This window comes from Oncorhynchus masou, chromosome 31 (genome assembly GCF_036934945.1).
Source record: "Oncorhynchus masou masou isolate Uvic2021 chromosome 31, UVic_Omas_1.1, whole genome shotgun sequence".
Classification (NCBI taxonomy): domain Eukaryota; kingdom Metazoa; phylum Chordata; class Actinopteri; order Salmoniformes; family Salmonidae; genus Oncorhynchus; species Oncorhynchus masou.
In genome coordinates, this window is record NC_088242.1 from 90038549 (window position 1) to 90063531 (window position 24983).

The 24983-nt window shown below is 39.9% G+C and overlaps 2 protein-coding genes across 2 annotated transcripts in view; one reads left to right on the top strand and one right to left on the bottom strand.

The window, feature by feature from the left end:
• Positions 1 to 24983, bottom strand: part of tnni3k (TNNI3 interacting kinase) — a 52210-nt gene that overhangs the window by 24481 nt on the left and 2746 nt on the right. The window contains exons 4-13 of the mRNA XM_064953037.1: positions 21949 to 22046; positions 19831 to 19941; positions 19564 to 19662; positions 14721 to 14859; positions 14241 to 14385; positions 13499 to 13603; positions 13320 to 13414; positions 12696 to 12845; positions 4455 to 4541; positions 3806 to 3862 (exon numbers count right to left, since the gene is read on the bottom strand). Coding sequence (XP_064809109.1) covers positions 3806 to 3862; positions 4455 to 4541; positions 12696 to 12845; positions 13320 to 13414; positions 13499 to 13603; positions 14241 to 14385; positions 14721 to 14859; positions 19564 to 19662; positions 19831 to 19941; positions 21949 to 22046 — 1086 coding nt within the window. The remainder of the gene's footprint in view (positions 1 to 3805; positions 3863 to 4454; positions 4542 to 12695; positions 12846 to 13319; positions 13415 to 13498; positions 13604 to 14240; positions 14386 to 14720; positions 14860 to 19563; positions 19663 to 19830; positions 19942 to 21948; positions 22047 to 24983) is intronic.
• On the top strand, positions 7980 to 12268 carry LOC135524865 (integumentary mucin C.1-like). The gene is made up of 2 exons (XM_064952721.1): positions 7980 to 8922; positions 12189 to 12268. The coding sequence occupies exons 1-2, from the start codon at positions 7980 to 7982 to the stop codon at positions 12266 to 12268; spliced, it is 1023 nt and encodes a 340-aa protein (XP_064808793.1).

Genomic DNA, 24983 nt, shown 5'->3' on the forward strand with positions numbered 1-24983 from the left:
TAAAAACATCCTAAAGATTGATTCTATACATTGTTTGACATGTTTCTACAAACTGTAATGGAATTTTTTTACTTTTCGTCTGCCCTGCGCGTCGTGAATTTGGATTTGTGAACTCAAGGCGCGAACAAAAAGGAGGTATTTGGACATAAATGGACTTTATCGAACAAATCAAACATTTATTGTGGAACTGGGATTCCTGGGAGTGCATTCTGATGAGTATCATCAAAGGTAAGTGAATATTTATAATGCTATTTCTGACTTCTGTTGACTCCACAACATGGCGGATATCTGTATGGCTTGTTTTTGTGTCTGAGTGCTGTACTCAGATTATTGCATGGTGTGCTTTTTCGGTAAAGCTTTTTGAAATCTGACACAGCGGTTACATTAAGGAGAAGTTTATCTAAAGTTCCATGCATAACACTTGTATTTTCATTAACATTTATGATGAGTATTTCTGTAAATTGATGTGGCTCTCTGCAAAATCACCAAATGTTTTGGAAGTAAAACATTACTGAACGTAATGCTCCAATCTAAACTGAGATTTTTGGATATAAATATGAACTTTATCGAACAAAAAATACATGTATTGTGTAACATGAAGTCCTGTGAGTGTCATCTGATGAAGATAATCAATGGTTACAATGGTTAGTGATGCATTTTATCTCTATTTCTGCTTTTTGTGACTTCTCTCTTTGGCTGGAGAAATGGCTGTGTTTTTCTGTGACGAGGTACTGACCGAACATAATCATTTGGTGTGCCTTCATCGTAAAGCCTTTTTGAAATCGGACACTGTGGTGGGATTAGCAACAAGTTTATCTTTAAAATGGTGTAAAATACTTGTATGTTTGGGGAATTTTAATTATGAGATTTCTGTTGTTTTGTATTTGGCGCCCTGCACTTTTACTGGCTATTGTCACATCGATTCCGTTAGCGGGATCTAAGCCATAAGAAGTTTTAAACAATGCTGCTATACAGTACTGTTACGTTCCCCAGTTTATGTGTTGTAGTTTGTGTATTTGCATGTGTTTATTTCAGGAAATGGCTTCCTGAAATCCCTCAAGCAGCTGATTGGTCGACTCCATGGCTAATTGGAGAGCTGAACCCACCCCCTCGTCAAGACGCAGCTGTCTCCAATTACCCATTCATTCTGAAGCTATATAAATGCCCGTGTTCTGTTCAGGAGAGAGATTTGCTGGGAAGTCATTAGAGAGATTTGCTGGGAGGTCATTAGAGAATTTTGCTAGAGATTTTGCTGTAGATTTTGCTGGGAGTTCATTGCTGAGAGTTGGTATGTTTAGTGAGTTTGTTGCTCAGATAGAGCTTATTTGACATCCTTTGTTTCTTAGTTTGTTTGCGAAAATTGTTTAATATAAGCCTACTAATGATAATGACTACTTATTATTCTAATAATGATTATAATAATAATAATAACATTAAGAAGGAGATCAAGAAAAAGGAGCATTATTATCGTTATAAATATTATTTTTCTGACAATTTGGAACAGCTTAAAAAACATTAAATAATTCTAATTAATACTAGAGAGGCTGTTCTAATGCGAAAAAGTGTAAAGCCTTTATCACAGTAAAGCAAAGATTAAAAACAAATGAATTTGCGGAATTGTTTAGTTCACATGAAGTTGCTTGAGGCTTGGTGCTCACGGAATCAGTAGGTTGTTTAACAAACAATCAAACAGGCAACAGAAGCAGGAAGAGGCAACTCTGGGATGCTGTCCAGTGTCTGTCCAGTGTCTGTGTTCTTTTGCTCATCTTAATCTTTTATTTTTATTGGACAGTTTGAGATATGGCTTTTTCTTTGCAACTCTGCATAGAAGGCCAGCATCCCGGAGTTGCCTCTTCACTGTTGACGTTAAGACTGGTGTTTTGCGGGTACTATTTAATGAACCTGACAGTTGAGGACTTGTGAGGCATCTGTTTCTCAAACTGGACACTCCAGTGTACTTGTCCTCTTGCTCAGTTGTGCACCAGGGCCTCCCACTCCTCTTTCTATTCTGGTTAGAGCCAGTTTGCTCTGTTCTGTGAAGGGAGTAGTACACAGATTGTGCGAGATCTTCAGTTTCTTGGCAATTTCTCGCATGGAATAGCCTTAATTTCTCAGAACAAGAATACACTGATGAGTTTCAGAAGAAAGTTCTTTGATTCTGGCCATTTTGAGGCTGCAATTGAACCCACAAATGCTGATGCTCCAGATACTCAAAAAGTCTAAAGAATGCCGGTTTTATTGCTTCTTTAATCATAACAACAGTTTTCAGCTGTGCTAACATAATTGCAAAAGGGTTTCTAATGAACCATTAGCATTTTAAAATTATAACACAGGAGTGATGGTTGCTGATAATGGGCCTCTGTACGCCTATGTAGATATTCCATTGTGATTTACAACATTAACAATGTCTACACTGTATCAATTTGATGTTATTTTAATGGACAAAAAATTTGCTTTTCTTTCAAAAACAAGGAAATCTCTAAGTTACCCCCAACTTATGAACGGTAGTGTAAGTGATCCCCCAAATCAATGTAGTTCACATCATATTTGCGCCTCTTTGATGGTCCAACGTCCCTGTCTGTTGTTCGGTGCTTTCCCGGGTAAGGGATCAGTAGCTCTTCGGCTCCATCAGATTCACAAGTGTCAGTGTCCATGCTAGCTGGGCTAACAACAAATGTAGAATTACTGATGCTTACATTGGATGTGCTCGTGGAAGCAGAACAGCTTGTGTCGTCGACAGGTGCAGGTGTAGTACTGCTATATTACTGCTGGTAGTAGCAGTACTACCAGTAGAGCTGGTGTGAGTCTCTATGGACGCGAGCCTTACTAAATGGACTGTTTGAAAATGTGAAGATAAAAAAAAAATGTATCACATTTTTATTTGGCGTACCCCCGACGGCATTGTGCGTACCCCAGTTTGCGCGGACCCCAGTTTGGGAATACCTGTCAATACCAGACAATAAGACAAGGCCTGTTTTCTCATCTCCTTATTCTGCTGCTGCCTCCACCACATTGTTCTCAACACCAATATGCTGGTTAACTTTGCACATAGCAAAGTAGTCTAGAAAGAGGCGGAAATTCAACAGCGCAATGATGTGTTTCTGAACCGCGGGACAGCGATCACTATCCAATGATCACTATCCAATGCGGGAGAAAGCGCATTTGTTATAAAATAATATAATTTTTCTTAGTGTTGAGTCATTATTCTTGTGTAATATAAACATATACAATTTAGTGTTGAGTCATTATTCTTATGTAATATAACCATATACAATTTAGTGTTGAGTCATTGTTCTTATGTAATATAACCATATAGAATTCCAGCAGCACTTGACAGTGTGATGGACTGTGCCATCCCCATGGCCTCCACAATGGATCAGTTCACTCAGACAGGCGCCAATCAGACAGGTGTCTTGTACACAATATTATTATTATTTATTTTTTGCTAACCCCATTTAGTCTACTAAAAAAATCTTGGTCGACCAACAGCCTATCCACCAAACAATCGACCAGTCGACTAAATTGGGTCAGCGCTACCTGAGTCACAGTAACCAGTAACCAGTAACCAACAGTAACCAGTGAGCTTTTTTCTCTCTTTTTGTTGTTGGTATTATTATTATTTTTTACATTGGCCTATTGTTTGCTATTGTCGATTACCATATAATCATATATAGGAGACAAACTCTAATAAATCCCATAGCAACAGTAACCAGTGAGCATGTCACTGTCAGCTGACAGTGATGTGAAGTGTTGCTTGGATGATGCAGGATACAGTGTGTCATGTGCTTCACTTTACTCCAAGTACCTTTGGTCATGCTTTTGATCTTGCCCAGTGGGGACGGCACAGACACGTAGGACCCATCTGAAAGAGTCGTGACAAGATAAACAGGATGATTATCACATTACATTGTACATTGTTGTATGTATTCAGCAATCTTGGTGAAGTGTTATCTTGCACTTTGAACATTACACATGTTAATTAATAGTCAACATTCTCTCCTTTGTAGACCTATTATTTATTCATTTTTTGACAATAACATTTACTTGTGTTGTACTCTATCATCTTGGTGAGGTGTTATCTTTGAACATTACTAATGTTTATAGTCAACATCCTCTCCTTTGTTGGCCTCTCCTAAAGATACATAGCATTAGATGTATATTATATTATATAGCATAGCAAAGACATACAGTATAGCATCGAAAAGAGAATATTAGTTCTCTCAATTGTCATAATTCCTTACATCCTCTCTCCTTGGCTCCTTAAAATGTATTGGAGAAGAACATCAGAGGTTCCTCCCCTCTGACCTTCTCCTCCAATGCACTTTGAGAAGGCGGTAAGTATAGAGAACATGAGGAATCAAGCAAATACAATTGAGATTCACCCCATGAGATGGCCCTAGATGTTAGGGCCTTGAAGTCCAAGTGCACCAGTGATCCCCTCCTCTCCCACTCACCTCCGCCAGGCTGAGAGTACTCGTTACACGGGGAGTCATCCAGGGGACGCTTGTAGTGTTTGAGCAGAGTGACGATGGTATCATGACCTGGGGTAGGGACACCAGGACAGGGTCACAGATACAGGGATATACAGAAAGGGTTGTTACGGTGGCTTTCACAATAAACAAACCCATTATTACCGCATTATACCCATCTACCAAAGTCACCATTAGTAGTGCTACTACTGCAGTGTCTACTACTACTACTACCACATGTATGACTACTACTACTGTATGTATGATTACTACTACTACATGTATGATTACTACTACTGTATTTATAATTACTACTACTACATGTATGATTACTACTACTACTCCTACATGTATGACGACTACTACTACATGTATGATTACTACTACTACTACTACCTACCACTACTACTACATGTATGACAACTACTACATGTATGTATGATTTATACTACTACCACATGTATGACTACTACTACTACATGTATGACTACTACTACTACTACATGTATGATTACTACTACTACTCCTACATGTATGACGACTACTACTACATGTATGATTACTACTACTACATGTATGATTACTACATGTATGATTACTACTACTACATGTATGATTACTACTACTACATGTATGATTACTACTACTACATGTATGATTACTACTACTACATGTATGATTACTACATGTATGATTACTACATGTATGATTAGTACTACTACATGTATGATTACTACTACTACATGTATGATTACTACATGTATGATTACTACTACTACATGTATGATTACTACTACTACATGTATGATTACTACTACTACATGTATGATTACTACATGTATGATTACTACATGTATGATTAGTACTACTACTACATGTATGATTACTACTACTACATGTATGATTACTACTACATGTATGATTACGACTACTACATGTATGATTACTACTACTACATGTATGACGATTACTACTACATGTATGATTACTACTACTACATGTATGATTACTACTACTACATGTATGATTACTACTACTACATGTATGATTACTACTACTACATGTATGACTACTACCACTACTACATGTATGACTACTACCACTACTACATGTATGAATAATACTACTACTACATGTATGAATACTACTACTACTACTACTACTACTACTACTACTACTACTACTACATGTATGACTACTACTACTACTACATGTATGATTACTACTACTACATGTATGATTACTTCTACTACTACATGTATGATTACTACTACTACACGTATGACTACTACTACTACATGTATGACTACTACTACTACATGTATGACTACTACTACTACATGTATGATTACTACTACTACATGTATGAATACTACTAATACAACTACATGTATGAATACTACTACTACTGCTGCATGTATGATTACTACTACTGTATGTATGAGTACTACTACTACTACATGTATGACTACTACTATACTACTACTACTACTACTACCTACCACTACTACTACTACTACTACTACCACTACATGTATGATTACCACTACTACATGTATGACTACTACATGTATGATTACTACTACATGTATGACTACTACTATACTACTACTACTACTACCTACCACTACATGTATGATTACCATTACTACATGGATGACTACTACTACTACTACATGTATGATTACTACCACAAATACATGTATGACTACTACTACTACTACTACTGTATGTATGATTACTACTACTACTACCTACCACTACCACTACATGTATGATTACTACTACTACTACATGTATGACTACAACTACTACTACTACCACTACTACTACTACTACTACTACCACTACAGGTATGATTACTACTACTACTACTACCTACCACTACTGTATTTTTTTGTGAAGAATCAACAACAAGTGGGACACAATCATGAAGTGGAACGACATTTATTGGATATTTCAAACTTTTTTAACAAATCAAAAACTGAAAAATTGGGCGTGCAAAATTATTCAGCCCCCTTAAGTTAATACTTTGTAGCGCCACCTTTTGCTGCGATTACAGCTGTAAGTTGCTTGGGGTATGTCTCTATCAGTTTTGCACATCGAGAGACTGACATTTTTTCCCATTCCTCCTTGCAAAACAGCTCGAGCTCAGTGAGGTTGGATGGAGAGCATTTGTGAACAGCAGTTTTCAGTTCTTTCCACAGATTCTCAATTGGATTCAGGTCTGGACTTTGACTTGGCCATTCTAACACCTGGATATGTTTATTTTTGAACCATTCCATTGTAGATTTTGCTTTATGTTTTGGATCATTGTCTTGTTGGAAGACAAATCTCCGTCCCAGTCTCAGGTCTTTTGCAGACTCCATCAGGTTTTCTTCCAGAATGGTCCTGTATTTGGCTCCATCCATCTTCCCATCAATTTTAACCATCTTCCCTGTCCCTGCTGAAGAAAAGCAGGCCCAAACCATGATGCTGCCATCACCATGTTTGACAGTGGGGATGTTGTGTTCAGGGTGATGAGCTGTGTTGATTTTACGCCAAACATAACATTTTCCATTGTTGCCAAAAAGTTACATTTTGGTTTCATCTGACCAGAGCACCTTCTTCCACATGTTTGGTGTGTCTCCCAGGTGGCTTGTGGCAAACTTTAAACAACACTTTTTATGGATATCTTTAAGAAATGGCTTTCTTCTTGCCACTCTTCCATAAAGGCCAGATTTGTGCAATATACGACTGATTGTTGTCCTATGGACAGAGTCTCCCACCTCAGCTGTTGATCTCTGCAGTTCATCCAGAGTGATCATGGGCCTATTGGCTGCATCTCTGATCAGTCTTCTCCTTGTATGAGCTGAAAGTTTAGAGGGACGGCCAGGTCTTGGTAGATTTGCAGTGGTCTGATACTCCTTCCATTTCAATATTATCGCCTGCACAGTGCTCCTTGGGATGTTTAAAGCTTGGGAAATCTTTTTGTATCCAAATCCGGCTTTAAACTTCTTCACAACAGTATCTCGGACCTGCCTGGTGTGTTCCTTGTTCTTCATGATGCTCTCTGCACTTTTAACGGACCTCTGAGACTATCACAGTGCAAGTGCATTTATACGGAGACTTGATTACGCACAGGTGGATTGTATTTATCATCATTAGTCATTTAGGTCAACATTGGATCATTCAGAGATCCTCACTGAACTTCTGGAGAGAGTTTGCTGCACTGAAAGTAAAGAGGCTGAATAATTTTGCACGCCAAATTTTTCAGTTTTTGATTTGTTAAAAATGTTTGAAATATCCAATAAATGTTGTTCCACTTCATGATTGTGTCCCACTTGTTGTTGATTCTTCACAAAAAATACAGTTTTATATCTTTATGTTTGAAGCCTGAAATGTGGCAAAATGTCGCAAAGTTCAAGGGGGCCGAATACTTTCGCAAGGCACTGTATGACCACTACTACTACTACTACCACATGTATGATTATTACTACTTCATGTATGATTACTACTACTACTACATGTATGATTACTACTACTACATGTATGACTACTACTACTACATGTATGACTACTACCACTGCTACTACTACATGTATGATTACTACTACTACATGTATGACTACTACTACTACATGTATGACTACCACCACATGTATGATTACTACTACTACATGTATGACTACTACCACTACTACTACATGTATGATTACTACTACTACTACATGTATGACTACTACTACTACATGTATGACTACTACCACTAGTACTACTACGTGTATGATTACTACTACTACATGTATGACTACTACTACTACATGTATGACTACTACCACTACTACATGTATGATTACTACTACTACATGTATGATTACTACTACTACATGTATGACTACTACCACTACTACTACTACATGTATGACTACTACTACTACATGTATGACTACTACTACTACATGTATGACTACTACCACTACTACTACTACTACATGCATGATTACTACTACTACATGTATGATTACTACTACTACTACATGTATGATTACTACTACTACATGTATGACTACTACCACTACTACTACTACATGTATGACTACTACTACTACTACATGTATGATTACTACTACTACATGTATGACTACTACCACTACTACTACTACATGTGTGATTACTACTACTACTACATGTATGATTATGACCACTACCTGTATGACTACTACTACTACATGTATGATTACTACTACTACATGTATGACTACTACCACTACTACTACTACATGTATGACTACTACCACTACTACTACTACTACATGTGTGATTACTACTACTACATGTATGATTACTACCACTACATGTATGATTACTACCACTACATGTATGACTACTACTACTACATGTATGATTACTACTACTACATGTATGATTACTACTACTGCATGTATGACTACTACCACTACTACTACTACATGTGTGATTACTACTACTACATGTATGACTACTACCACTACTACTACTACATGTATGACTACTACCACTACTACTACTACATGTGTGATTACTACTACTACATGTATGATTACTACCACTACATGTATGACTACTACTACTATATGTATGATTACTCCTACTACATGTATGACTACTACTACTACATGTATGACTACTACTACTACATGTATGACTACTACTACTACATGTATGATTACTCCTACTACATGTATGATTACTACTACTACATGTATGACTACTACTACTACATGTATGACTACTACCACTACTAATACTACATGTATGATTACTACTACTATATGTATGACTACTACTACTACATGTAGGATTACTCCTACTACATGTATGATTACTACTACTACATGTATGACTACTACTACTACATGTATGACTACTACCACTACTACTACTACTACATGTATGACTACTACCACTACTAATACTACATGTATGATTACTACTACTATATGTATGACTACTACTACTACATGTAGGATTACTACTACCACAACTACTCCATGTATTACTACTACTACTAGTTTTTTATCTAAAGGGTTTTAAAATTGCAATTCACCTCAATCAACCAAGTTTTTCGTGTTAATCAATCGGAAAACTAATAATGAGGCAAATAGCAGTACGTTGGCAGTTTGTTTTAATCTGTTTTTGTTTGTGAAACGCACCATACAAGCTGTCAATTTAACCTTCGATGTATACAGCAAGCCGCAACCGCGGATATCATACATTAGAGATGTCCTGCTTTAATCTCCGACCCTTTGCTGCAAGTCTACACTGCAATGGAATACCACAATTAATAAACCAACATTTTCCCAAGAAAAGACATCTAAACCAAGGAAGTGTGGCGGTAGAGGAGGAATTCAGACTCGGATTGAAAAACAACCCTTCAGAAAACCTATTCCATCTATTATGGATGGACATGTACAAAGCATAAAGAATAAGACTGAGGAGCTATGGGCTCGTACCCAACACCTCTCAGAGTACCAACAATCCTGCCTGATCTGTCTATCTAAGACCTGGCTTACGGAGCAGGATCCCGTCTCCATTGTGGAGCTGGATGGCTACACAATTGTTAGAATGGACTGAAACATCAACTCTGGTAAGAGAAAAGGTGGTGGAGTTTGTGCATTTATCAACGAGAAATATTGCAATCCTGCCAATATTACAACTCAGCAGCAGGTCTGTACTAAAGACATAACACTATGACCATACTACTTGCCATGGAAAATAAATCAGGTCTGACTATTTATTGTTTACATAGCCCCCTCCACTGACACCCAAATAGGTGCCAACATCACCTTGTATCCCAGGCTGAGACAGTAAATCAATCAAATGTATTTATAAAGCCCTTTTTACATCAGCCAATGTCACAAAGTGCTATACAGAAACCCAGCCTAAAACCCCAAACAGTAAGCAATGCAGATGTAGAAACACGGTGGCAAGGAAAAACTACCTAGAAAGGCAGGAACCTAGGAAGAAACCTAGAGAGGAAACAGGCTCTGAGGGGTGGCCAGTCCTCTTCTGGCTGGCTTTTCATAGCCGATCATTCAGAGTTAGAGACAGCAGGTGCGGTTGAGAGAGAGAGAGTCGAAAACAGCAGGTCCGGGACAAGGTAGCATGTCCGGTGAACAGGCCAGGGTTCCATAGGCGCAGGCAGAAGAGTTTAAACTGGAGCAGCAGCACGACCAGGTGGACTGGGGACAACAATGAGTCATGAGGCCAGGTAGTCCTGCGTCACCTGAAGCAGTAAAGCTAACCATGGGAGACTTTAAAATGTGCAATCTTTCTGAACACTTACCATCACCCTGGGGCGGCAGGGTAGCCTAGTGGTTAGAGAGTTGGACTAGTTACCGAAAGGTTGCAAGTTTAAATCCCCGAGCTGACAAGGTACAAATCTGTCGTTCTGCCCCTGAACAGGCAGTTAACCCACTGTTCCTAGGCCGTCATTGAAAATAAGAATTTGTTCTTAACTGACTTGCCTAGTTAAATAAAGGTTAAAAAAAAAGGTTTTATTGAAAATGCCTTTACTCTCTCTGCAGTTGCCATCGCCATCGTTACATACACTCAGCTAGCTAGGCTCAAGCGTGACAAAACAAGATAAGGCTCTGAATTAGTGACGTATGCTTAGGCATCATACAATTGTCCCACCTATTACAAGACTATTTGTGATTGGTTGATTCTACTGTCATTCCAAAATGCTGCTCTAATTGAAGTCAATGTCAATGACGTTGGCTGGTGCCTTCTATTCAAAGCCTGAGTGCCTAGTCAATGCGCGTTGAGCCCAGCTAGATTATTTCTATCAAGAGACTACCAAAGAAAAATTCAGATTGGATATTTTTTTCTCTTGGATATTAACCCTTCTTTTCCCAACACAAACTGAAGAAATTCAATAGGAAGATCATTACAATTAAGGGAAAAAAAATTAAATCAATGAAAAGAAAATGACAAATTATAATATATACAAATATATACAGATTTGTATCTATCCTGAGGGCGTAGAGGGCCCTGATGGTTCCCTACTGACTACTACTGGGTAATGGTACAGTCACTACTACTACATGTATGCCAACGACTACTAATATTAATACTAATACTACTACTAATACTACTGGGTAGTACTACAGTCACTACTTGTTGTGAAATTGTTAGGTTATATTACTTGTTAGATATTACTGCATGGTCGGAACTAGAAGCACAAGCATTTCGCTAAACTTGCATTAACACCTGCTAACCATGTGTATGTGACAAATACATTTGATTTGATTTGATTTTACTACTACGATGTAGTACACAGTCACTACTATTACTTATACTCTCTCTATTTATTCTTACTGAGACAGGAGTAGGGTGACAGTGTGGGGGAGTAAAATCAATTACAAACAGATACTCAGTGTACAGTGAGGGAAAAAAGTATTTGATCCCTTGCTGATTTTGTACGTTTGCCCACTGACAAAGAAACGATCCGTCTATAATTTTTGTGGATGGGTATTCCAACATGCAATTGACCCAAAACACACGGCCAAGGCAACAAGGGAGTGGCTCAAGAAGAAGCACATTAAGGTCCTGGAGTGGCCTAGCCAGTCTCCAGACCTTAATCCCGTAGAAAATATGTGGAAGGAGCTGAAGGTTAGAGTTGTCAAACGTCAGCCTCGAAACCTTAATGACTTGGAGAAGATCTGCAAAGAGGTGTGGGACAAAATCTCTCCTGAGATGTGTCAAACCTGGTGGCCAACTACAAGAACGGTCTGACCTCTGTGATTGCCAACAAAGGTTTTGCCACTAAGTACTAAGTCATGTTTTGCAGAGGGGTCAAATACTTATTTCCCTCATTAAAATGCAAATCAATTTATAACATTTTTGACATGCATTTTTCTGGATTTTTTTGTTGTTATTCTGTCTCTCACTGTTCAAATAAACCTACCATTAAAATTATAGACTGATAATTGTTTTGTCAGTAGGCAAACGTACAAAATCAGCAGGGGATCAAATACTTTTCCCCCTCACTGTACAGTACTGTCAAGGTTTCCTAGCAAAGTCAAATCTCTGAAAGTTACAAACCATCCTCCTCACAATTCAAGGAAAGTCAATCATCTGTGAAAAAGAGATCTAGTAAAAATGTTATCATCTCAGCACTAATTACAAAATCTAGCCTTTCTGAGATACAGCTTTGTCTTTGGCCTCCCATTGGACAGACCCATGTGCCCATCACTGACTAACCTTTCTCATAGGCCCACATGAGGCAGGTCTGCTCCTCCTTCTCCCCACTGGACCGGCTGGGGTCACAGGCCACCAGGTTCATGTCAGCCCCGCTGTCCAATAGGAACTGGACCAGACGTATGTGGCCGTGGAAACATGCACTGTGCAGACCTACAGAGATAGTGACAGGGTTCATAGGTTATTAGCCTAAGCAGTCAGATCAACTGCCCTTCTTCCATTCATATGGACCTTATTTGTGTTGAAGTCTTTGCCAATTGTCAAAGTCATTTTTTATGTATGACTATTGTTGCAAAACTTATTTCCCTCTGGGATAACAAAGATGGAGCTTGAACTTATTGAGTGCTTTCGGATGGTTTAGAAGTCCTTGCCAATCGTCAAGGTCGTGTTTTATATTTGACTATTGCTGCAAAACCAATTTTAATTGGAACTAGATCTTATTAAGTGCTCTCGGGTGGTTTAGATGTTATTTGTAGGGCCAAGAGATTTTCCTCTTCAGTTCTGGTCAACAAAAACTCCTGGCCTCAGTCATACTTTAACATTAGGGTCAAGATATTGTTCTGATCGCGTGACCTGGCCAGGGAAAACCTCCTGGCCTTAGGTTAGGTAACGAGGAGAAATAGCCACCTGTGTGTCCGTCTCTGCCCTGATGGTTGATGCTCATGGTGTTCTGACCGAGCAGGAACTTGACCATCTCCAGACTCTTCCCATAGGTGCAGGCACTGTGGAGAGAGGTAGACACTGCTGTTTTCTTGGACCAGTACAGACGGAGAAGGTAACTCATAGGGTTACACTAGGGTCATTACCTGTGAAAGGCGGTCTCGCTAAATATGTTCTCCTTGGACAGACTCTCTGTGCCTGACAGCTGCACTATCTCCTTCACCACCTCAAACTTTCCATTGTAGCAGGCCCTGTGGAACATGGGCGCAATGAGTTGCAGATAAAGCTAGACACATAAGGAGAGTCCTATCCAAGGAATACCTAGGATAGGATAAGTAATCCTTCTCACCCCCCCCCTTAAATGATTTAGATGCACTATTGTAAAGTGGCTGTTCCACTGGATGTCAGAAGGTGAATTCACCAATTTGTAAGTCGCTCTGGATAAGAGTGTCTGCTAAATGACTTAAATGTAAATGAGATCATAGTAGCTTTTATCAGTCTCAGTGAATAAGACCAGGGGCCATATGTATCAAATCAAATCACACTTTATTTATCACATGCTTTGTAAATAACAGGTGTAGACTAACGGTGAAATGCCCTTCCCAACAATGCAGAGAGAAAAATATAGAAAAAATAATAACACAAGGAAAAAATACACAATGAGTAAAGATAACTTTGCTATATAGACGGGAACCAGTACCAAGTTGATGTCCAGGGGTATGAGGTAGATATGGGCAGGGGTAAAGTGACTAAACAACAAGATATATCATTAACAGTAGCATTAGTGTATGCGATGAGTCAAGAGTTCCTGCAAAAGAGGGTCAATGTACTCTAAATGGTTTCACCCCAGATGTTCTTATCATTATGATATACTGTATCATAACTCACAGGTGGAGAGGGGTGTCTCCGTAGATGTTGACAGAGTGAGGCTGTAGCTCAAAGTTGCCCTGCAACAGGAAGTGGACCACTTCATGGTGACCGAAACGGGCACAGAAGTGGAGTGGGACGTGGTCCTCATTGTCCTGAGCATTCACTGTGGAGGAAGAAGGACTGAGTTGTTTTCTGGTTGGGCAACTTTAAATAATCTAGTAATTTCCTTACTAAAACCATTTACAACTTTGAACACTTGAATAAATCCAGAGTCGTTGTGTGACTTGTAGATAAACATGATGGTAAGTACCGGTAGACCATAACGAATATCAGGTCCACTATGCAGTTACATCTTAATGTTCCCCACTCAAGCGCACGTCCCATCAACATAAACAGTATATCACCTGAACTGTGGATTGTATTGAAAGCATGTTTACAGACACGGTGAAACTCAAGCATGTACCATGTAGCTCCCAGACCTACTGCACTAACTCTCACCTTCAGTCTTGCTCCCCTCTGCCAGCAGCAGTTTTACGACGCTGAGGAAGCCCTTGGCGGCTGCCAGGTGTAACGGTCTGTCTCCCACCTCCCCACTCACATTTACATCCGCCCCAAACTTCAACAACAGCTTAGCCACCTGAGAGATTTACATTTTAAACATTTAGCAGACACTCTTATCCAGAATGACTTACAATTAGTGCATTCACCTTAAGTTAGTTAGGTGAGACAACAACACATCACAATCGTGGCGGGCTGCGGCATTCTGGATAAGTTGCAGAGATTGGATGGCACAAGCAGGGAGCCCAGCCAACAGAGAGTTGCAGTAGTCTAGACGGGAAATGCAAAGTTCCTGGATTAGGACCTATGCCACGTCCTGTGTGAGGAAAGGTCATACTCTACGAATGTTGTAGAGCATGAACCTGTTTTGATGTTTGCTGAGAACGACAGGGTGTTGTCCAGGGTCACACCGAGGTTATTTGTGACTCACAACCTGGATGGGGTGGCAGGGTAGCCTAGTGGTTAGAGCGTTGGACTAGTAACCGAAATGGTTGCAAGTTCAAATCCCTGAGCTGACAAGGTACAAATCTGTTGTTCTGCCCCTGAACAGGCAGTTAACCCACTGTTCCTAGTCTGTCATTGAAAATAAGAACTTGTTCTTAACTGACTTGCCTAGTAAAATACAAATAAATAAAAAATTCAGTCTTATGTAGAAAAATTTGAAATTGTGTTTTTTTTTACATTGGATAAAAGTAGACAGTCAGAGCTATACTTAATTTTGAGGAACAATGGGAAAGTAATTCTGCTTTGAAAGTTGATAAACTTGTAAACTCACTTTTTAGGAAATGGCTTTTGAATGTTTTGGTATCTAGTGAAGAGCTCTTTGTCTACACCCATTCAGCATCGTTCACACCCTCTTAAGCTTTAGCCCCACCCATCTCATTTCGCTGTCAGAGCATTCAGAGCACACACTTGATGCTCTGGCCGATGATTTGTTTACCTCTGGAAAACATGAAAACATCCTAACCAGCTCTGCTTGCAACAATTTGCTTATGCTTTTTTGCCAACGTTTACTGACACCGGCCATATTCAACGGGTGTTGTACACTTTAAGACGTGTAGCTAGCTAGCTAAGTAAACAATGAACCTCGCTAGGTAAACAACGTGTAAGATCACACATGTCATGTAATGTTAGCTTATGAGTCAGCCAGCTAAAATTAGCAAACCAACCAAGTTCAATATTAGCTAGCTAAGATTAGGCTCTAACTAGCAAAGCAAATGTTTCTGGGATTCGAATAATACCGTAATACACATAACGTTAACTAGGGTTCTAACCAGCTAATATTAGCTAGCTAACAGTACACTTTAGCTTGAAATGAAACCACTTTCTGTCAAAATTAGAAACGTGTAATATCTGAAATGGTAGCTAGCTAACACTAGACTAGCTAACACTAATACATCATCATGCATGATGGACGCGTCTCCCTGCCACGGATGTCATGCCAGGATTGCCCTTAGTTTGAAGATGTAATCCGGAGACAGGTGTTTTCTCCCTCTCTTTAGCTATCATATTCTAATTCCACTGATTTCAAAACTTGATCCTCCAGAAAGTGGAGAGAGACACTTAGGAGCTCCACTACACGATACATACAAAAGACGCGTTTGACAGGATTACCAACACCGACTCACCAGTTCAAATAGACAGAAGCATGCTATATGGCAGACCAATCCGAACTCCTTTTTTGGTATATCCAGCCCACTCATTATCTCAACCAATCATGGCTAGTGGAAAGGTTGCTGTCTTTTTATGTGGCTTTTCCAACAAGGCTCATAAATTAACACTTTGTTTTTAAGGCACATGAAAGTTCACATGTTCCAGAAGGCATTTCTGCCAAAAAAAAAACGCATTTTGATAAAAACAAATTTTAAAAAGTTCAAATGGCTCTCTTCTGAAGCCGTGACCTCCGACATACACCTAGTTTCCTGAAACAGGTCACATTTGCACTCTGGAAGAGGGACAGCATGGAGTGGTCAACCATGATGGAGAGGTTTTGGAGTGGGCAGGCCTTCCCCGGTAGGAAGCGCAGCTCAGTTTTGTCGAGGTTGAGCTTGACGTGGTGGGCCAGCGTCCAAGCTGAGATATCTGCCAGGCATGCAGAGATGTTTCGCCATCAGGGGAAAGAGAAGAGTAGTTGAGTGTCATCCAAATAGCAATGATAGGAGAGACCATGTGAAGATCCAAGCCGAGTGACAGAGCAGAGTGATTTGTAAAGAGAAAGGAGGAGAGGGCCTAGAAGCGAGCCCTGGGGGACACCATTAGTGAGATGACGTGGTGCAGACACAGACCCTCTCCACACCACCTTGTAGGAGTGACCTGCCAGGAAGGATGCAATCCAGGAATGCAGAGGTTGTCCAACCCTGAGAGGGTGGTAGAAGAGTATCTGATGGTTCACGGTCTCAAAGGCAGCGGATAGGTAAGGTAAGGGAAAGCCAGTTACGCAACTGTCTGTATTCAACCCGAAATGTGTCTGCCTCTTTTAACCCAACCCTTCTGAATCAGAGAGGTGTGGCGGGCTGCCTGAATCAAAGGTCCACGTCAACGGCGCACAGGGAGCAGTTGTTGTTGGGGGTTAACTGCCTTGTTGGCTCTGGGATTGAAACCAATGACATTTCGGTTACTGGCCCAACGCTCTTAACCGTAAGGCTACCTGGAGGTTGAGAACAGAAGAGAGAGAGTCAACTATGGCAGAGTGGAAAGCCTCTGTGACACAGAGGGGAGTGGTCTTAGTTGAGTGAGCCGCATTGAAGCCTGACTGGTTAGGGTTTTGAAGATCATTCTGAGAGAGATAACGAGAGAGTTGATCAGAGACAGCACACTCAAGTGTTTTGGAAAGATAAGTAAGAAGAGATACTGGTTTGTAGTTTTTGACATCAGATGAGTTGACTGTTGGTTTCTTGAGGAAGGGAGCAACTCTGGCCATCTTTAAGTCAGAGGGGACACAGCCAGTGGAAAGGAATGAGTTGATGAGGGAAGTGAGAAGGTCTCCAGAGATAGTCTGGAGAAGGGAGGATAGGATGGGGTCAAGTGGGCAGGATTTTGGGCGGCCAGTCATCACTAGTCGCAGGATTTTATCTGGAGAGAGAGGGAAGTAGAGGGTGTAGGGTAGTTCTGATTAGGACCAGTGGACTCAATAGGCTGAGGGAATGACAAGCAGATGTCATCAAAGGAGGAGAAAGTGGAGAGGAGTTTCCCAGGGTTGTAAGTAGAATCTTGAAATTTAGAGCGATAGAAAGTATCTTTAGCCGTGGATACAGAGGAAGAGAAGGTAGAAGGGAAGGGAGTGGATGACAGGTCCTCCGAAAATGTAGTTTTCTTCCATTCCTGTTCTGTTAGCACACAGTTAGTCACTCAGCCACAGAGTGGGAGGGGAAGGTTGAGCCGGCCGGGAGGAAAGTGGACAGTGGGAGTCAAAGTAGGCGGAAAAGGAGGAGAGTAGGGTCAAAGAGGCAGAGTCAGTCATTTGACAGGAGGGAGAAGGATTTAGCAGGAGAGAAGGAAGAGAAGATAGGATAGAAGAGAAGAGAGTAGTGGGAGAGAGAGAACGAAGATTGAGGCAGTGCATGACCATCTGGATAGGGGCTGAGTGGGTAGTGTTGGAGGAGAGAGGGAGAGAATAGTAGTGACCAGAAACCTGCAGAGGGGGGGGGGGTGCAGTGAGATTAGTCTGTCTGTCTTGTGAATGGGAGATGACTGGGAAAGGCTGAGATCAAAAGAGGAAAGGAGTGGAAATAAAGAGGGGGAAAGAAATGAATTGAAGTCAGGTGTTGCGGGGTTAAAGTCGCACAGTACGATGAGTGGTGAGCCATAGTTGGGAAATTAGCTTATCAAGGTGTCAAGCTCATTGAGGAACTCTCCAACAGCACCTGGTGGGTGATATATGACAACAATGTTAAACTTGATTGGACAAGGGACAGTGACAGCATTGAATTCAAGTGAGGAGATAGACAGGTGAGATAGGGGGAAAAGAGAACATCTCCACTTAGGAGAAATTAGTAGCTCTGTGCCACTACTGCGACGACCAGATGCTTATGGACTATGAGAGAACACATAGTCAGAGGATGAGGTAGCAGCTGGAGTAGCAGTGTTCTCTGGTGTAATCCATGTTTCTATCAGAGCCCAAAATTGTAGGGAGAAACTCAGCCTTAGAGACTGCAGATCGCCAGTTCCAAACGCTGCCGGAGACTAGGAATTCATTGGTTGTGCATGAATGGTACACTAAATTAGAAGGTTTGCAGCCACGGGCTGGTGAGCATCTGTAAAACCTACAGGTAGAGGAGCGAACTGGGATAGAAAACACACACATACTTGCCAAAGCTACAAAAGAGCAAAATGATATCATCAGAGAATAACTGCGTAAGATACTCAAGTGTATTTTGGAGAGACCTCCCTCTGGGCCGGGGCATTACTGCGTGTTCCTCTACTAACCGTGCAGAGGCAACTCGTTGTATTTGTCACATGATGGGAACAGAGCTTAGAGAGACCCACTTGAGACAAACTTGACAGGGAAGTGGGAACTGAGCCTGGGGGATAACTGTAATAGACACTGTACAGATAAGTCCTAAATGTCACTCTTTTCACTATAGCCGATAGGGCTCTGGTCAAAAGTAGTGCACTATGAAAGCAAAAGGATGCCATTTTGGGACATAGCCTACATCCCCGGTATCAAGAAAAGGGAATGAACAGATTTCAACACATCCATTGCTTGGCAGAAGGTAACGAGGGATATCTTGGATGAAGCTACCGACACTGTTATATTAGGACACAATGTTGTTTAAACCATTACCTGGTCATGGCCATAGTAAGCAGCAATATGCAGAGGAGTAAAGAACACAGCATCCTGGACGTTGACATAGGCTCCATGCTGGAGAAGGATATCCACTGCCTAAGAATGACAACATGTAGGCTATATTACAGGACATATTATTATCATATTACAAAATCTCTTGTTGGAACACCCATTGTTGCTGACACCAGCAGAACTATTCCTAAATACGAATAGTACTGTACAGAATGTGAGGTCTGAGACTGTATGAACAGGGGCCGTGCCCACCTCATGGTGCCCAGCGATGGTGGCGATATGCAGGGCTGTGAGGGCACCGTACCCAACCTGCTGGATGTCTGCCCCTCCGTGGAGCATTGCCGTCACCAGCTCCGCATTGTCCTGGGAGGACACACAACTACTGTCAATCACATAGGGTTGTTTTCACTTTAACATCACACTTGAGGAGAATTTAAATTGTACTTCCTTTATTCCTTGTGTCCTCTCTCTAAAAACATTGGGGAAGCTAAGCTTCCTCCCGTTGGACCTTCTCGTCAGGCATTTTGAGGAGGTAAGGAATCAGGGAAGGTACAGATGACGTTCACCCCAAGTTATCAGCATCTTGATTAACCCGAGACCTCAAATAGACAAATGTGTAATACTGATACTGTGTGCCTCAGGACTAGATGAACTCTCTCTAGTCCTTAGTATGAGAGCAAAACAGGACATATCACACTGTTCATAGAACATTGTGTGCTTTTTGATGTGACTTGCGCTCCACCATCTGGTAAAACCATGGAATGTCTCCATCTCATTTAACATAAAAGGACAATCGATAGAAACATTCACAAAATAATCACACGTCATAAACAGTAACCTACTCACTATGGAAACACACATATCTTTATAACTGCAGTGCCTTGCGAAAGTATTCGGCCCCCTTGAACTTTGCGACCTTTTGCCACATTTCAGGCTTCAAACAAAGATATAAAACTGTATTTTTTTGTGAAGAATCAACAACAAGTGGGACACAATCATGAAGTGGAACGACATTTATTGAATATTTCAAACTTTTTTAACAAATCAAAAACTGAAAAATTGGGCGTGCAAAATTATTCAGCCCCTTTACTTTTAGTGCAGCAAACTCTCTCCAGAAGTTCAGTGAGGATCTCTGAATGATCCAATGTTGACCTAAATGACTAATGATGATATATACAATCCACCTGTGTGTAATCAAGTCTCCGTATAAATGCACCTGCACTGTGATAGTCTCAGAGGTCCATTAAAAGCGCAGAGAGCATCATGAAGAACAAGGAACACACCAGGCAGGTCCGAGATCCCAAACATCCCAAGGAGCACTGTGCAAGCGATAATATTGAAATGGAAGGAGTATCAGACCACTGCAAATCTGGTCTTTATACAACAATCAGTCGTATATTGCACAAATCTGGCCTTTATGGAAGAGTGGCAAGAAGAAAGCCATTTCTTAAAGATATCCATAAAAAGTGTTGTTTAAAGTTTGCCACAAGCCACCTGGGAGACACACCAAACATGTGGAAGAAGGTGCTCTGGTCAGATGAAACCAAAATTGAACATTTTGGCAACAATGCAAAACGTTATGTTTGGCGTAAAAGCAACACAGCTCATCACCCTGAACACACCATACCCACTGTCAAACATGGTGGTGGCAGCATCATGGTTTGGGCCTGCTTTTCTTCAGCAGGGACAGGGAAGATGGTTAAAATTGATGGGAAGATGGATGGAGCCAAATACAGGACCATTCTGGAAGAAAACCTGATGGAGTCTGCAAAAGACCTGAGACTGGGACGGAGATTTGTCTTCCAACAAGACAATGATCCAAAACATAAAGCAAAATCTACAATGGACTGGTTCAAAAATAAACATATCCAGGTGTTAGAATGGCCAAGTCAAAGTCCAGACATGAATCCAATTGAGAATCTGTGGAAAGAACTGAAAACTGCTGTTCACAAATGCTCTCCATCCAACCTCACTGAGCTCGAGCTGTTAAAAAAATTCAGTCTCTCGATGTGCAAAACTGATAGAGACATACCCCAAGCGACTTACAGCTGTAATCGCAGCAAAAGGTGGCGCTACAAAGTATTAACTTAAGGGGGCTGAATAATTTTGCACGCCCAATTTTTCAGTTTTTGATTTGTTAAAAAAGTTTGAAATATCCAATAAATGTCGTTCCACTTCATGATTGTGTCCCACTTGTTGTTGATTCTTCACAAAAAAAATACAGTTTTATATCTTTATGTTTGAAGCCTGAAATGTGGCAAAAGGTCGCAAAGTTCAAGGGGGCCGAATACTTTCGCAAGGCACTGTATATCAATAACACTGTCTTCAGATGAAGGCATGAAGGCAACAGGTTTCTAACCATTCTCTCACCTTATAGACAGCCAGGTGTAGAGCAGTGAACCCATTCCTGGTAAGCCTGGATGGACGTAGGCCTTTCAGCATCAGAGTCCTTATGTGGACTTTATTCCCTGGAGAAAACAATATACTAGCCTCGCATCAGATCTGTCTGTGGTATATTATCTATGTTTTAATTATTATTTTAATTTTATTTTTTAATATATATATATATTTCATTTTTTAGGGGGTAGATCAGCTTTAATATTTCAGATAGATTGTGGCTTCTATCAATGTAATTGTGTAACGGCTGTCCTCTGACGAGGAGGAGTAGTAAGGATCGGAGGACCAATGCGCAGCGTGGTACGTGTTCATGCTCTTTATTAAAACAAGCGAACACTGAAACAAAACAATAAATGACACGTGAAATAACCAACCGAAACAGTTCCGTGTGGAACACACAGACACAGAAAATAAACACCAACGGAAACAGTTCCGTGTGGAACAAACACTGACACAGCAAATAAACACCCACGAAACACAAGTGGGAAAAGGCTACCGAGGTATGATTCTCAATCAGAGACAACTAACGACACCTGCCTCTGATTGAGAACCATACCAGGCCAAACGCAAACACAACATAGAAAACGGAACATAGACAACCCACCCAACTCACGCCCTGACCAACCTAAAACAAAGACAAATCAAAGGAACTACGGTCAGAACATGACAAATTGTCTACATCACTTCCAATCCCTCATATATTTTTGGAAAAAAATGTGTATATACACAACCGTTCAAAAGTTTGGTGTCACTTAGAAATGTTCTCGTTTTTGAAAGAAAAGCTAATTTTTTGTCCAATAAAATAACATCAAAGTGATCAGAAATACAGTGTAGACATAGTTAATGTTGTAAATTACTATTGTATCTGGAAACAAAGGCCAATTATCAGCAAGAAGGCCTAGAAGGCCAGCATCCCGGAGTTACCTCTTTACTGTTGACATTGAGACTGGTGTTTTGTGGGTACTATTTAATGAACCTGCCAGTTGAGGACTTGTGAGGCATCTGTTTCTCAAACTAGACACTAATGTACTTGTCCTCTTGCTCAGTTGTGCACCGGGGCCTCCCACTCCTCTTTCTATTCTGGTTAGAGCCAGTTTGCGCTGTTCTGTGAAGGGAGTAGTACACTAGTGATCACAAAATAGTGAACAACAATGCTTAGGCCTGTATTTCCAGGCCTAAGCCTGGAAACAGTCTATTTTACAATTGTTTTATTTTGTTTGTTTTTACTCTTATCCTTCTTCTACCCTCATCACTCCCATATATTTATGTCCATACGGTTCTATTTGCCATTCATTCACTGTGCTCTAAAAAAAGTTGTTAACATATATATGTTTTATGGCACAGTATGTTTTACATTAGTTATCTTATTGTAATTAGTTGTTATTAGTCCCAACCTTCAGCTCCATTCAACCCCTCCCATCAATCTCTTAACACCATCCACATTGGATTAAAATTTGCCATATATTTTTCAATTGTGCTGTGAAGTTTCACAAAAGTTATGAACCTTTCTTTTCTTATTGTTTCTACAGATTGTAAATTGAAAATAAACCTTTTTGCTAAAAGTATTACTATATTATTGATGATTGAATCCAGGATCGGTTTACGTATCAGTTCATAAACCATGTGCCATGGAATCGGTACGTTAAAAATCCAACAATTTTGCATTCTATATGGTATGGCTGTCAATTTTTTTAAATCCTTAAATCAAACTGGAATAGTTTTTTATTCATCACAGTTTTCTTTAAACAATTTTGGTCTTTAATGCATGGCAGACAGACAAGTTCCTTACTTTTTCCCCCTTCCACATTCCTCTTCCATTTTTGCGGTAATGATGCAATTAGTTGGTTGTAATTTTGGGTAGAGTAGTGTGTTTTTTCTTTTCTAAAAAATAATGTTTTTTTTAACAATTGTTATATTTGAGTTTAACCACAATATTTGTTATATTATTTGTTCTATCTTTTCTGGTGGATTATTTAAAAATAGCGATATTTGGTAGATGTAAATAACTGAAAGTAAGCGGTTGTAATCTGAATAAAGTGAAAAAGTGAGCGGTTGTAATCTGAATAAAGTGAAAAAGGCCTTTCTTAAACATAGGGTGAGACGTTCTTACTAATTTGCTAGAGAACCAGTTTGTATTTAAGTATAACTTTTGTATGACTGAAGCCTTTAGTGAGAGATCTAATGCTCTAATATTTGATCATTTCTGCCCTCCGAAGTCATCTTCGTTACATAAATAGGCCCGTTAAATTTTATCTGGCTTGCCGTTCCAAGAAAATTTTATATTTTTTTCTCTAATAAATTTTAAAAAAAACTGTTCGCTAGGTTTGGGCAAGGCCAAGAACAAATAGGTAAACTGAGATATGACCAAAGAGTTTATCAGGGTGATTTTTCCACAAATATAAAGGCATTTTCCTTTCCATGGTTTCAAGATCTTATCTATTTTTGCTAACTTTCTTTAAAAATGTATTGGAGTGAAATCATTTATTTATTTTGGGATATGTATACCGAGTAAATCCACATCACCATCAGACCATTTTATTGATAAACTACATGGTAATGTAAAAGTTTAGTTTTTGTGTGATCCAATACGTAATATAGTAGTTATATAGTAAATTATAGTACACTCATAATTTGGTTGTAATTCAGAGAGGTTAGAAAAATTATCTAGATCCTCTATTGTCTGTTCCCAGATCTACAGTACCAGTCAAAAGTTTGGACACACCTACTCATTCAAGGGGTTTTCTTTATTTTTTATGTTTTATACATTGTAGAATAATAGTGAAGACATCAAAACTATTAAATACACATATGGAATCATGTGGTAACCAAAAAAGTGTTGTCCAAAGTTGCCACCCTTTGCCTTGATGACAGCTTTGCACACTCTTGGCATACTCTCAACCAGATTCATGAGGTAGTCACCAGGAATGAATTTCAATTAACAGGTGTGGCTTGTTAAAAGTTTGTTTGTGGAATTGTTTTCCTTCTTAATGTGTTTGAGCCAATCAGTT